We start from the raw sequence: 16,331 nt of genomic DNA, 5'->3' as shown, positions 1-16,331 counted from the left end.
GAATTTATAAACGACATTAGAACATAGAGCAAAGGGCGTAGGCGACTTCAGCTGCAAATATCTGCTTACTTTGAACGTTCTATATACAGGGTAAATGTCACAATCAAATTTCTTTTTGACAATTTTAGCTAGATTTTTTGAAAATCTTACCGAATCTTTTCCCAAGAATGGTATATCAAAAAAGTTGCTAAAATCGTCTTCTTCGGGTTTATCTTTCGGTTTCGTATCCAAAAAGCCTGACATACATCGGTATGTCAACAAGACATTTATCGACTAGAGCTGGGGAACACCTCAATTTGAATTCTATACAGAAAAGCGCAATTAAAGATCACATTTTTAATGTACAGAATGCCAAAATAACGTTTCTATCAAGCAGTTTGAGATCATGTCTAGAGGCAAGTCTGAGTATCAAACTAAGATCTTGGAAGCCCTGTACATAAAACGTCACAATCCCCTTTTGAACAGACAATTGTATGCTTGCGGCTCGTCTTTCTTGCTCTCTGTATTTTAAAATTAGTTTTTTCGCACCTTGCCTTTTTACCATATCATGTAATCTGTTTAACACCTTTTGATGCAGTTACCTTTGATTCTCGTGGAGCCTATATCGTTGAGTTTGAGCTAGTCAGAAGTACTGTACAGTTTTTTGTCTTTTTCTTTTTATAGATTTAGTTAACCATTGTATTTTTTTTCAGATGTAGTTAATTTGTATGTATATTATTCCTGAAGAGGACATCTTGTGATGTCGAAAACATTCGATACTTAATTTGTTGCGTAGTTTTATGTTTATGTAAATGTAATAAACTTGAAGATGTTAAACTTAATCACGTTGCTCGGCTTCGTATGCCTATGGTTCAACAAGACAAACTCTCCACCGAAGCTCTAAAGATAAAATAGTTTGCGAAAGAGATTTAGATCATTTAAACGGACTTAACGCCGAAAGCGAAACAGCCTACGTTGCTCTTGCCCGCAAAACAGCAGCTGATCGCATAATAATAATCGTGTTTTTATTTGCGCCCATTGCGATAACATACAGTACACTGCGATCACAGATGCGATACAACAGACGACAGGAAGCAGCCAAGTGACATATAGTCTTCGAGTCAGCTGCTCCCCTTATTTTGGCTTGCCATTAAGTGTCTTTGCCGAGACACAGCCGCATGCTCTGAAGCAGTGTCGAACCCATGGCCTTTTGAACGTCGCACAGACGTTCTCACCACTCAGCCGACATGGCTTTCTCCGGAACGTGAATTACTACTTAGATGCGCAGGGCACGCACGCTCACAGTCACACATATCTTCCCGCGCGTGAAGAGCAACTTCAAAGTCAAAACGCGTGGTAGAGAAAAAGCGAATGCGAGGTTGAATGTTTATTCTCATTTCATGGGTTATCTAAACGTCCCTTAGATTTTTTGTGACTTCAAACATGAAATCGATTTTAGCATACTTTATCGAGTTGAAACTACGACACAACGAACAATTACGTGAATACAGATTAAAGAAAAAATGCCATTTTCAAAACTGTGATCCCTGTTATGCTTCAATAAGCACTGTATTGATGTATAATATTATGCAAATATATACATGGGACTCATGTTGCCAACCTCCTCGTGGTGAGTCCTGGTAATTCAAATTAATGAAGCGAGTGGCAACAATCACAGACCGCAACTCATCTATTCATCAGCATAACACAAGATATCAAACAAGCAACCACTATTTTATAAATGGCAGTGGCTATTTGACCGGCTCCGGGCTTTAAATCTGAAACACTATTTGACCGGTCATGACGTCACTACATAAGCACTTCTTTCTTTTTCTCTTTCAAAGAAAAAGACGAGCAGCGCCGATATAAACTTCTAAATTAAACACGTTTTGTTCAACTCAGTCCGTGGTGCGTACGTTACGTCTCGGGCTGCCATGCTAGAGGGGATGAGTTCGATACTATCTGGAAGCATTCTTTTTTCATTTCTTTTTCATCTAAATTTTGACCCGAAGCGCATTTTTAATAATAATAATAATAATAAATATTTGATGTTGTAAGCACCGAGGTGCTTTTTCATCATTCTGATATACATAACGCATTTGCTGTTAATTAGGTTAACAGCTAGTTTAATAACTAATAACTCTATCCGTCAATAACATCTGATAACATATATAAACTTTTAGAAGACATATTAGTGGGACCAGAAAACAATACGGTGATATATACATGAAAAATACATACACAATAGTACTGTCACTTAATACATAACATCATAAGATGATTTCAAGGTAAATTTCAATGGATTGCTGCTCCAGTGCTTGTCAAGCCTTGCCTTGAATGCATTCAAGCTAAGTGCACTTATGACTGTTGGTGGTAAATTATTCCAGGCATTTACTACACGCACTGTGAAAAAGTTGCTTCTCAGCCTTGACATAGTTTGTGGCTTATACAATTTTAAGTTATGGCCTCTTGTATCATAGGTATTTGGATTCATTTGAAATAATACAGTATAATTTACATCATAAAAACCATTTAAATATTTATACACTTGAATAATATCATGGCGAAGACGTCGGAATGCTAGAGTAGGCAAGTTTAATTTTTCTAATCTTTCAGAATATGACAAATGCCTTAATCCAGGAACCAATTTGGTTGCACGCCTTTGAACATTTTCTACTACAGCTACAGAGTACTTATATGTTGGGAACCAGATCAAATTATTGTATTCCAAAATTGGACGAATTAATGCATTAAAAAGAGTGACAAATACTGTGGTATCAAAATTAGATATAGAACGTCGAATCAGTCCTACCATACTGTTAGCTCTAGAAACCATTTTTTCTATGTGTTTTCTGAATGATAAGTCCTGATCAATAACTACACCAAGGTCCTTGTAGTCACTCACAAATGTCAATTCCTTTCTTGAGTTGTCAGTATAGTCTTGAATCATGGTATACTTGAATGTTGGTGGGTTTTTTCCCATTCTTAAAATACAGGACTTTTCTGGGTGGAATTTCAATTTCCATTTTCTGGACCACTCATTCAGTGCATCAAGATCATTCTGCAGTTTTAAACAGTCACTTTTGTCCGTTATTTTTTGATATATTTTTGTGTCGTCTGCAAATAACTTAATATTACATTTTACACTTTCGGTCATGTCATTAATATAACATGCAAATAATGTTGGTCCCAATACACTTCCCTGCGGCACACCACTTTTAACACTTCTCCAATCTGAGTAGTGTCCATTCACAACAACTCTTTGCTTTCTTGATGTGAGAAAAGATTTTATCCACTGCAGTACAAACTTTTCTATGCCATATGCCTCAAGCTTTGTCAACAACCTTTTATGAGGCACAGTGTCAAATGCTTTCTTTATGTCCATAAAAGCAACATCTACATTACCACCTTGGCCCAAAATTTCAGTCCAGTTGTCTAGTGCTTCAACTTGTTGAGTCATACATGACCTACCAAGCATGAAACCATGTTGGTGTTGAGAGAAAAATCCATTTTTTGTCATGTGCAGTGTAATTTGATTTCTCACAAGTGATTCCAGAATTTTACCAACTACTGAAGTGAGACTAATTGGTCTGTAATTTAATGGACAATGCCTGTCACCCCCCTTGAAGATGGCTGTTACGTTAGCTTGTTTCCATTCATCTGGAAGTTGTCCTGTTTTCAATGATTGATTAAATATTTTTTGTAAGGGATAGGTGATTTGACACCAAGCTTCCTTTAACAGTCTGGGATGCACTGCGTCAGGTCCCATCGCTTTGTTAACATTAAGTGCTTTGAGTTCAGCTCTTACTTGCTCAATAGTTATATGGATTGTTTCCATCTCATGAGTGAGTGATTTAGTGCTGAATGAAGGAAAATCTCTTTCATTCCTATTGTCCTCTTCATTTACAAATACACCACAAAAGGCACTATTCAGTTCAGCAGCTTTGAGACTATCAGAATCTGTTCTTCCATAAGCAGTGTCGATGTCTGCAACACCTTCTTGATACCTTGTTTTAGATTTTACATAGTTCCAGAAACCTTTGGGATTACAAGATATATTTGCTGCTAGAGTTTTTTCATAATTTTTAACTGCATTACGTATGACTTTTGTACAGGCATTTCTCTTTTTGCAGTAAAATCTGTAATCTTCATTTGTTCTTGATTTTAGCCATTTTCTGTATGTCTTATGTTTTGCTTGTATTGCAGTTTGGGCTTGATTGCAGTACCATTTTGGCCTTTGTCGTTTTTCAGATATCTTGACATGAGGTACAAATTTGTTACGAGCCTCAAATATTTTATTCTTGAATTTTTCCCACATCTCTGGTACCGGTATGTCTAAAGTATCACTCAGTATTTGATCCCAGTCCACCTTTTCTAAGCTTTCCCTTAAACCATTAAAGTCTCCCTTGGAATAATTGTAGAACCAGTTAGACATTGTGGTGGTGGTTTTCTGCAAATGCAAGTCAAACATTATTGTGGCATGATCACTTTTAGCTATTGGGGAACCTACAGTAACATTTGAAATTAGGCCAATTTGATTTGTCATAACCAGGTCAATTAAACTTGGTGTAGTTCCGACTCGTACGGTATCCGTGTTGGTTGTTCGACATGTTGATCAAGGTATGCATTCCTAGAGGCTTCCAAAAATAAATTGGCTGGGTGGGTCACAGCTTTGGTACAGATTGGCACAGACCAGTCAATCTCAGGAAAATTCCAATCTCCAACAAGTAAAATATCATTGTTTTTTGATCCTAGGTTATACAATAAGTTGTTTAAGTTCTGATTGTGAGCATCACTACTATTTGGACTTCTATAGACAATTCCAATCACTACATTTACTCCAAAATTATCTTTTATTTCAATGAACAATGCATCAGGAAGATGCCAGCAAGGATCTCGCCATTCAGCTGCTTTTAAACTTTTATGTGTATAGATGCATACGGTACTCCTCTACCGGTGTCATCAAGTTTGCAAAAGATATCAAATCCTGGTATTTCCAGTTCTTGTTGTGTAAGACGGAATTGAAAATTTTTTGGTTTTATTTCTACCAGAGCAATTATATCAGCTTTGGAGGTGATAATTCTAGCAAGGAGTTCATCTTTCTTATTTGTCAAAGTGTCCATATTTGTGTACAGGACTATGGAGTGTTTTTTATCCATAAACTTTATTTTCCTACTTTTACCACTTTCATTCCCCTTATTTTCCAAGATAGTTTTTCCTCGTCGCTTGTGCAAGCATCTCTTTTGGCATTTCTTTCTTGTATCAGTTTTTTCCAAAGCATCCTCTCTTGTTTTGTCCGATCCACATTGAATTGAAACTTTTTTGATTGACTGATTTTATATCCATTTTTTAGTAACTTATGTTTGTCATCCAGTGATTGCAGTGTGACTAGTATTGGACGTGTCTCTCCCTCCTTTTTTTTCCCCAACCTTTTGTTGTTAACCATACAAATCTTGTGTGAGATAACCTCTTCCACCGCAGCAGAAAGGTTGTCTCCTTCAGACTCACGCCGCTGTGATTCAGTTTCATATGTTGATTCATCGACCCCAAAAACCACTACATTGAGTTGCCTTCTTTGCTTGTGCATATCTTCCTGAACATCCAGCTTTAGCTTTTGCATTTCATCATGCAATTCAACAACTTGAGAGTTTTTTTCACAGGGTTTTTCTTCAACAGTTTCTATCAGCGAATATAACTTGGTTACTTCACATTCTAGCAATTCTATTTTTTGTCTCTGCTCCTGTTGAATGTTCATAAGCATGGTTATATGATCCATAATCTTTTTTGAACCTCTCTGGCATCCAGGACATAACCATTGTATGACCCCATTGCTACCAGTTGCACTGCTGCTGTGACTTGACAAAATTTGCAATGCATTTTTTGTCAAGCTCACACATTTAGCATGAAACCAACAGTCACAAATGTCACAAGCAATTCCATCCACTGTAACTTTTTTACTGCATTTCGGGCAACTTTCTTTTTCTTTATTCATTTTCTTTATTCAAACACTTAGACAATTTCAATGATTCAATTACAAAACCAATTTGAAATCTTATTCAAATAGAATCGGAAAATTACCCAGTGAAATTCTCAAATTCCAGCAAATTAAAAAAACTCTAACTTTATTACTCACATTTCAAAAGACATAAAAAAATGGGCTGTAGGCTACTCAAATTAAAAATTGACCACAAAAATGCGCTTCGGTTCAAAGTTTAGATGAAAAAAAGCAATGCTTCCAGATAGTATCGAACTTATCCCCTCTAGAATGGCAGGCCGAGATGTAACGTACGAGCCAGGTACTGAGTTGAACAAAACGTGTTGAATTTAGAAGTTTATATCGGCGCTTCTCGTCTGTTGCTTTGAAAGAGAAAAAGAAAAAAGTACTTATGTAGTGACGTCATGACCGGTCAAATAGTGTTTCAGATTCAAAGACCGGGGCCGGTCAAATAGCCACTGCCTTTATAAATAGATCAAACACAGAATTTGGCAAAAAGTCCATGCAGGTATTGGGACCAATGCTCAGGTCAGAGGTTCCAAGTAGGCTAAACAACTTATCATTTCATTGTTTCAAAAAAGAGATCAAAACGTTAATTTTACAAAGCTACAGTGCATCGTAAGTGATATATATGTTATAGGGTCTACTGGGGTAATACGGGTAGAATTTTGGCTAATTTTTTCTTTTAAATCTTGTAAAATCTTAACAGATGAAGTATTATAATATTTAAAAAAATTTTCCAATGTAACATTTGATATGTGTAGAATATGTCATATTTATGATATTCAAAAATATTCACTTATATACCTTGTAGGCCTATCATTTTGAACCTGCATTTTGGTACCCATTTTAGCCAAGCCTCGGGGTAAAATGGGTATATCATACATATACTCAGTATTACTTGCTTTATTGTTGTATTATAGAAAAATGAAGACCATGGAAAAAGAACTACAAACACAAGCATACAAAATAATACAGTAACAAGTTATTTAACATCAAATATCAACACAAACACAATACTGCCATACAAATGACAAGAAGTTTATTGGTGGCATTGGCTGCAAATGCACTACCGGTATGTGTCTATGTTAAAGTCAGAAAGAAGACAAGAGACACAGGTCCATTCATCACACACATCACAGTCATCACATGCAACCCAATTTTCTTTATTTTCTGAAGTATCCATCTCCAACTGGCCATTACATGCGATGCAATGAGTTATATCATCCTCAGACTCTCCTGATTGATGACTGGAACAAGCTTCATTCGACTTCTGTTTCCTTGCCACTGCAATTTTTTATTCTTTCTTTGTTGCTCTTCCATAAATAGGCATTTCTCAGCAGTATCTGCAGTCAATACTTTCCTAGTCTTGACCTGTACTCGTTTTCTCTTCCTTTTGGAGTTGGCTAGAGCACCTTACATTTCAGCTAATGCAGGAGGAGTAATTGTATTAATGATGGATTGTCGAAGCAGCTTTCTTGGAGACTGAGATGATTGCTGAAGAAGATTCAACTCTTGAGTGCTGTTACAATTCGAGGTGTACTTTAGTAGGATCAAATGTATGGAGCCCACTTCCCACAAATCTTCAAAATCACTTCCTACAAATCTTTTTGTAGGTCCGTGGCACTTCTTCTTGCAAAGTATCATAAGCATACCCATTTTACCCCGTATTCTACAAATACTGATTTCCAAGTAAACTGTGCTTGGAAAGCAAAAAATATTGACAGAAAGATGGTCTAACACCTTCTAAATGTGATCAATACAATATTTTGATGCCTACTATTGAACTTTCCAAGAAGCATAAAAGTTTCACTTTCAAACAATACCCAAATAAGCGTCTTGCATAAAAAATACTTCAAAATCAATAAATGGATTAGTTAAACTCTTCTTCTCACTTTTTTTTGTGCTAAATTATAGCAGTTGGTATAAATAACTATCACTGAAAGCAGCTCTACATTTTAACAACAACAAATGATGCACTCATTAAAATAATATAATTACCTGTTTTACCCCAGGTACCCATTTTACCCCTGCAGACCCTAGAAACCAACTTGTCAGTTTCTTTGGAATTTGGAAACTTGATTATTCTCTGCTTGCTTCATGGAATTTTGTGTTTAGGCCTACGTTATCATCAATATGTTTTTTTTGTGCGTATGTTGTTGAAGCGCGGGAACGTTTCAACGTTTATTTTATTTTTTCTCTTGTAAGCTTATTTTAAATGACAAAATCGTAATTTCCATAGGGTGGCAATTGACTAGTAGATCGTATGGTCGTCTCGTTGTCTCCCTGTCGGTATGGGAACTTGTGTAACTTTTGTATTGTATATATATATTGCATTTGCATATTTCAAACATGTACCTATGTTCCTGTTGCTGACAAATAAAACATTGATTGATTGACTCACAGGGCACCTGGGGTCAGGCGCGGATTTATAGGGGGGGGCCCAAGGGACCCCCAAAATTTTGTGAGAAATTGTTGAATGGTTTGATATGCTTCTAAACAGCTGATATTAGTCCCACAGCGGACTTAACTTATCCCGGAGGGGAGTGGGAATTATTTTCGTTATTATTAAGGTTGAAATTATCCATCGATTATATATTTTAATGGCAAACATTTGTTGGAGCTGGCTCAGCTGAAACCAACGCTGAACCAAATGACGTCTGTTGAAACAATCTGAAACCTGAATTGTTTTATAGTTTTTAGTCTTCATCATAATTTCAATCAATTACTGTAGGCTATATGTCTGCAAACCTATAAATATCCAATTGGTCATGGACACTGCATACAGGGTTTCAAACCAGATTTCAAGTTTACTTTGCATGCTTAGCAATTTTTATTCCAGCAAAATTTATTGATGAACATGGCTGTTTTAATGTCTATTTTATAGCATATCGTATATGTCGTAGTATCATTGTTCACAGTGGCGTAGCCAAAGGGGGGTTACAACCCCCCCCCCCCCCCTTTGGCACGCGTGTGCCGTCACGATATTGAGAATGATGCTTTCAGTCTCTATCTTTGAAACAAAGTTTGCCTAATTTTAAGCGAAAATGCATTAAAAGAGCGAGTTTTGCCAATACCAAACATCTCAGCCAGGAATCAGCAACAAGAAAACATACGGTAGAGACTTAGCTTTATTACCGAAAAAATGCCGAAGAAAACATGATCTTATCCTTTTGCTATGCCATCGGACAGCACCATTTTACAGGAATATTTAAGCCATATTTTTGTTGAAAATGCTCTCAGAATGCACCAAATTCAAAGTAATTTTTCAAAATTTTCTGGGGGAGGCCCCCCAGACCCCCCGCCGTTGGGTGTCGTCTTTGGCGAACACGCCGTCGGGCTTTGCTCGCCGGCCGTCAAACCCCCAAAATTTCCTGGCAACGCCACTGATTGTTCATATCTGTTTCATCTTTTTAATTTATTTTCAAATTTTCTGGCCCCCCCAAAAAAAAATCCTAGATCCGCGCCTACTTGGGGTGGTAAAAGGATAAACGATCTTCTCACAACAGTCAACATCAATTTATTTTGACCTGAATCAATTTTAGTGTTGCCACAAACACAATGGTTCAAAACTTACTCCAGGTTTGGCAATGTTGCCAGGAGCTCATTAAAATTTTGTATCTTTGTGAAACAAAATCTATAAAAAAAAGTTATAAAAATTTAGGATCCAGATATGAGTAGCGGATGCAGTAGCGGCGCTATTATTTTTCCAAAGTAGCGGGAGCGGGAGAGGCGCTACTTTTTTTCTGTCGCACTCACGCTACCCGCTACTTTTTAATTTAAAGTGAAAAAAATACTCGTTTTTTTGCAACACTGGCGTGGTCAAGCAGTTATACAGTAGAATTCGCCTATAGTGACTTCGGCTATAGTGACACTTCGCCTATAGTGACACCTGTTGCAAAGTCCCGTTTGGAAACCATATAATAATAATAATGTTATGGTTTTATTTATTGTCGCTCTACAACAGCTAAGGTCTTTTAGCGACAGGGCTCATTTTTAATTTGTATCAGGTTTACGATGTTATCACATTATTACCCGACTCATTCTCACTGCGCTATGCAGGATAGAACACAATCGGTACCGTTTTTAAAGTCTTCGGTTTGACCCGACCTGGAATCGATCTCAGATCTACCAGCACCAGAGCCGAAGGCGAAACCACTCGGCCACTGAGCTGGTTAAGGGAAACCATATGTTTTGCATAGGGACAGTAGAATACCGGGACGACTTACTTTAATGATTTTTCCTACGAAATGGACAGCTGGAGGGTTACTAAGAAGTTCAAAAATTAGCAGAATTGCACAACATTTTCTTTGCTTTTAGGTAAATTTATTCTCATCAAATGAATTGCTATATTTGGTTAAAATTTTGGGTGCTACAAAATCTGCAAAACCTCACTACAGCAGTTTGAGGCTACCTACCGTTACCGGTGTTGCGTGAAGTCTACCCTTGCATTATCATGACTTGAATACTATTAAATGAACATGATATCACAAATTTCCTACATTTATTTTGGAGATACACAGTTTGTACACACGTGGACAGGTCATATAAACTGCACCTGAGTATGAAAGTAGACCTCAAGCTGTAGTTGCATCAAATTTTGTCATAACATGGTGACCCTCCAGTTGTCCACCTTACTTTTGAGTGAGCAATCCCCTACTTCTACCATCCCTAGTTTTGTAGCTAACTGCTCTTGGCTGATGCTGAGCTGCGTCGGAGTCTGCCTCGCATTCTGACCTAGTCTTATTCTGAAACGATCCCTGTTCCATATCTAGAAAGCTAAAACCTCAATTGCTAAGGTAACAGGGATCAGTTGTCAGTAGATGTTACAGAAAATATATTTTGCACTTATTCAGTGCATCGTCAGTTCAAATATAGATCCCTAGTTTTGCATAGAAATGACTTCGCCTATAGTGACTTCGTGTATAAGAACACTTTGCTTACAGTGACACCACATTTCTGTCCCTTGGGCTCAAAAATTTCCGTATAAGGACACTTTATGGTGTATTTCCAGTTTAAGTTGGAATCATATTTTGTTCTTATCAGCATTTGCCAGTTCCCAGCCAGCAAATTTATCTTTTTACATTGATTTAACGTATGCAGAGGTTGAACCATAAAGGATTGATTTGCTGACTGGGTTTGAATTAAACCAACATGGGATGCGCATGCGCAGATACTACACAAGTGAAGTTATCAACGACGTCATCATTCGTCTATAGTGACACTTCGCTTATATAGTGACACTTTTTCCGCGGTCCCTTCAGGTGTCACTATAGGCGAATTCTACTGTATTATATAGCCTATATAATCAGTTTGGTTGCAAAGTTTCGGTCTTTTTGGAATCTCGTTTTCTGGTGTGGAGCTGCGATCCTGCGATCAAGGTATGAAATCGATAATGTTCATTTTAATTTTAATAATAGCCGAAGTAAAGTTGTATATGGTTTATAGAATATAGACTAAATGCAGTCAGCATTGCCTCATCAGTCATCACTTATGCTAAGATGTCCAAAAATAAGGTTTTATCGCATTGGTTAAAGCAAAACTGTTGACAAATGGTTAGCTAAGATAGACTAATTGTTGCTGAGAAATTTTTCTGACACGATGGTTTTTGTGAAGAGAGGGGCGTTCTTCCCGGCTATCAGCACAAGGCTGAGCACTCGCTAGTACAGCGAGCAGCTACGATTCGCTAACCATAACGGTGTAGCTTCCACGCAAGCCATTCAGACTTTCCAATCAACGATATGTTTCTCGGCAGCCGATTTGTAGCAAGAATTGACAGCGATAGACACCGTGTTTCGCCCATGAGGCTGGGCTCGTCAGTATCGCACCACTAGTGTTAAACTGTTTTATTTGCATCAACAGCGCACGGGTACAAATAATTGACACGGCGAGAGAGCACAAACAAACATAGCCAGGTCGAAAACTTTAGAAAACCGGCCTGCCACACCCCGCGGCGGCGGGGAGCGGCGTGATTTAGGGGTGACGATGCACCCGGAGGGGTAAGTCCACCAGCTTAGGTCGCGGGGGCCAGGCTGGGGAGTCGAGGCACCTGTGGAGGGAGAGTGTGGATCGAAAACGTTACATGACCCGTCCGCAAATTTAGAATGGCGGAACGGGCCAGGGAGACAGGCTCTTTCTGCATTGCCCAGAAAGATGGCCTGCGACGGGCCGGGCGACCCGTCGCGTGTGGACGCTGGAAGCGGCAGTAATTGACCGCCGGGCGGCGCCCACGTCTCCCTCACGCGACCTCGGCGCAGGTACTTGACTCTTATACCCGGTCTGCCAGTAGGCAGAGCGGATAAAATTGGGGTCTACCACGAGGAAGAGAGTCAACTATTTAAGGATAATTTGGTTCTCGTGGCAAACAAAATTCAAATAAAAATGTGGAGCAGAGGCTCGATTAATCAATAGAAACAAAAAATATAGGTGGGATTGTAATACATACTCACTGGAGAAGAGTAAGCTTTGATTCGGCGAGCACGGATGTGCACTGGCCAGACGTTGACGCAGGTTCGCCCAGCTGGGTCAGGGAGGCTAGCGATTGAAACTAGAGGCACTGATAGGCTACATTACCAGGAAAAAGTAGAAAATTGGGGTGGAAATTTTGAGGCTGCATCGAGTTGATCAATGCGTTGAAAGCAGAGCGAGGTTGATCCGAGCGGGCAAGAACAGCGTTACAAGGCGAAGGCAGCATAAGATAATTCGAAACAGTGTTAAACTGTTTTATTTGCATCAACAGCGCACGGGTACAAATAATTGACACGGCGAGAGAGCACAAACAAACATAGCCAGGTCGAAGATGATGAACTGTTTTATTTCGATCAACGACGCACGAGTACAAAATAATTGACACGGCGAGAAGAACACAATAAACATAGCCAGGTCAGAGACTTTAAAGAACCGGCCTGCCACGCCCCGTGGAGGCGGGGAGCGGCGTGATTATGGGGTGGCGATGCACCCGGAAGGGAAGTCCACCAGCTTAGGTCGCGGGGGCCAGGCTGGGGAGTCTAGGTACCTGTGGAAGGAAAGTGTGGATCGAGAATTTTGTGCGACTCGTCCGCAAAAGTTAGAATGGCGGAACGGGCCAGGGAGACAGGCTTTGCTTTCTGCAAACGCAAAAAGGTCAGCTCACGATGGGCCGGGCGACAGAATTTTTATAAAGCCAGGCAGCGCCCACGTCTCCATCACGTGACCGTAACACAGGTACGTTTAACTCCTATACCCGGTCTGCCCGTAGGCAGACCGGATAAACTTTGGGGTCTCCCACGAGGAAGAGATGCTTAGCTACAAGGACGATTTGAACACTCGTGGGAGACGAAAATTATATAAAATCTGGAGCAAAGGCTCAATTAATTGGTGTAAAAAAAAAAAGATGGTAAGTGGGAATATATTGTATGCTTTACCTACCGAAAAAGTGGTTACGTTGAACCAACGAGCACAGATGTGCACTGGCCAGACGTTGAGGCAGTTTCGCCCAGATGGGTCGGGGGGACTAGCGATCGAAGCGTAGATATGACTAGGCTACGTTACCAGGAAAAATATAGAATAGTGGGATGAAACTTTGGAGGTTGCATCGAGTTGATCAGGAAATCATGTTTATCGATGAGTTAAAAGCAACGCGAGGTTGATCCGAGCGGGAAAGAGCAGCGTATCGGGAGAAGGTAGTGTGTGATAATCTAAAATATTGAAATATGAAAATACAGATCCAGTGTTGTTAATGATATTACGTCATTGATAGATGATATGAGTCCATTCACGATATGCAATATATACTTAATTCATATATTGCTATTTTATTTTATTGATGATGATTGTATTCTTCATTGAGCTGCAGCATGCTGATGAAACAACAATTGTTTACAGGTAAATTGATAATGAAACAATGGATTTAACATACTATGACGTCACACAATTACTGGCGGGTTTTGAGGTTTGCTGTCTTGCGCGCTCGGATGCTTACTGCAGAGCTTCTGTTGTTGGGGAATTGAGCTTCTGATCGCTGGAATCGTCTTTTCTATGACGTAGCCCCTCCACGAGTGAGCCCGGCGTTCCAAGCTTTCCAGACACGGAGGGAACCTTCGATTGAGAGGGAGGCCACTTTTCTAGCCACCTCTGCTACCCCACGAGCAGGAACACCCAAGGCCGCCAAAGCCCGAGAGCTCAACGGAGCATAGCTCCCGAGGGAGCCTACGACGAACGGAAGTGACAGGACCAGGGATATCTATAACTACGGGATTGGAAACTCTATTCAGTGCTATACATCAGTAGGGTCATCACATTACTACGACTACAGAAAGATTAACAAAATAAAATGCCGACTAAAAGGTATACAAAATTCGATTTTACAATATTAATACAAAATATACACTCATATTAAAACTTAATTGAATATAAAAGTACATTTGCGCTGCTAGAAAAAAAACAATGAATCCAAAAAATGAATAAATGCAACAAGTCCAAACCGCCTACTGTTGTTCTTTAGCATTTTGCGTACTGCAATTCGGATCAGAAGTACGTAAATGAGGAGTGTTCAGCAATCAGTGAAATATGTTGTTGTATCATCAACTTGTTCACAGACCAATCCAGTACGAAACCAATTCGTTTAAGATGTCATCAGAACTATAACCAATAGTCAGTCTGGAAATTTTTTAAGCAGCAAGCAAAATACAACATGACCACTAATGGAATACAAACAAATAAACAAACCAGGCAAGAGTATAGACCTTACAATTTACAGCAGGTGAATTGATTGTTACACTTTTGGTTGTTCGTTTAGCCTACTACTTGCTGACCTTTGAGATCAATTTATGTGATTATTTATCACAGCAGCGCACAAAGAAAAGTGACCCTACTGGTGTATAAAATGGTTTTCAGTTCCATAGAGTTTCCAATCCCGTAGTTATAGATATCCCTGGACAGGACGTCCCTGCAAGGGCGCTTCCTGTCTTCCAATATGTTTACACATAACTCGCCGTAGCCTACTTGTCGTGTTTCCTGTCGGCGGCTTTTCGAAGGGAATCCGCGCCGTAATCGAACGGGCAAGTGACGTCACATACAACCGTGACACCGTCAGGGCGTTGCAGGACAATGTCAGGGCGCAGATCAGCACCGCCCGCTTCCACGTGTTGTGGAACCGTACTATCTATGGTAAGCAAGGGTTGCCATTCGGCAGGTACATGCTTCACGATCTCCCACAATACTGAATTGTGTCGTTCCGTGACAACAGGCATCACGGTAGGGCAGTGGTTCAATATATGAGGAAGAGTCTCTTCCGCTTTCCCACACGCGCGACATATGGCAGGTTTATATGGGTGGCCATGGCTTGGTTTTGATTTCAAGGGAAGTAGGTTTAGGCGGGCTTTATAAGCAAATGCACGGTTCGCGTGATCCAGGAGCTCCGGTCGCCGAGTCCAAGAGTTCGAAAATCCGGACAGACAGTGGGCACTGACCGTCTTGCCTTGGTCAGGTTTGGATTCCCACTGTCTCCTCCACCACAAGTCATTGTGTTGGTGGAGGGTCGGAACCACTTTTTTTCTTAGGGGAGGAGTGATTTTGGAGCTCCCCGCGGTCAACTCGAGACCGCCATCCGGGCGTGCGGACCAACGTACATTTAGACGACGGGTAGCCGCCGGGACGCGGCCCCACAAGCTTTCGCCTGTTGGGCACGGTCGAGAACGGGCACCTTCAGGAGGGGGGTCCTTATTCAAGTAACTGGCTAGCTGGCACGGGGTAGGATCTGGAGTGCCGAACCTCAGACTGGCACAACGCCTAAGCTGCCCGAAAGCGATGGCAGAGACACGGTCGTCAGGAGACGTCAGCATCTTGAAGGCCTGGGCTATCGAAAGCGTGTCGCTTTCGCGACACAGATTCAACACACCAAAGCCCCCCCAATGCAGGCTTACAGTAAAAGAAAGCGCTGCACGCCCACCTGGGAAGACGCCACGCCACCTTCAAACACTGCAATACCAGTCGATCGAGCTTCAGAAGCTCATACTGTCTGAAGCGCCGCACTCGCAGATGGTATGACGCGGACGGAAGAATGATAGAATTAAGTGCCAGAAGTTTCTGGCTTGGAGTAAGGAAAGATTTCATTAAAGAGGAAATGTGTTTCTCCAGGGTGGAGATGAAAGGTTGGGTAAGGGACGCATCCGAGGCGTAACCGGTTCGAGCGCCAAGATATTTGTACGTTTCGCCTTTGGGGATGACTCGGATTTCCTCCCCGGCTAGGGAGAAAGGTTCCGGGTCGACCCGCAGACGGGACGCCGATGGTTTCCTATAGGATAAGGTGCCACACTTGCGTGGGTTGAACCGTAGCCCGGACCAGGAAGAGAAGGGATCAGTAGTAGATAAGAGGGAG

The 16,331-nt window shown here is 40.5% G+C and overlaps 1 protein-coding gene across 1 annotated transcript; it reads right to left on the bottom strand.

The window, feature by feature from the left end:
• Positions 1–2,236: 2,236 nt before the first annotated feature.
• On the bottom strand, positions 2,237–5,102 carry LOC145785177 (uncharacterized). The gene is made up of 4 exons (XM_082596871.1): positions 4,934–5,102; positions 4,543–4,730; positions 2,792–4,429; positions 2,237–2,311 (listed from the first exon to the last, which is right to left on the bottom strand). Exons 1-4 carry the CDS (start codon positions 5,100–5,102, stop codon positions 2,237–2,239), a joined length of 2,070 nt encoding a protein of 689 aa, XP_082452997.1.
• Between the last annotated feature and the right edge of the window lie 11,229 nt (positions 5,103–16,331).

Source organism: Aplidium turbinatum, chromosome 16, assembly GCF_918807975.1.
Source record: "Aplidium turbinatum chromosome 16, kaAplTurb1.1, whole genome shotgun sequence".
NCBI lineage: Eukaryota > Metazoa > Chordata > Ascidiacea > Aplousobranchia > Polyclinidae > Aplidium > Aplidium turbinatum.
The sequence above is the reverse complement of the archived record's forward strand: the minus strand, read 5'-3'. Positions and strand labels throughout refer to the sequence as shown.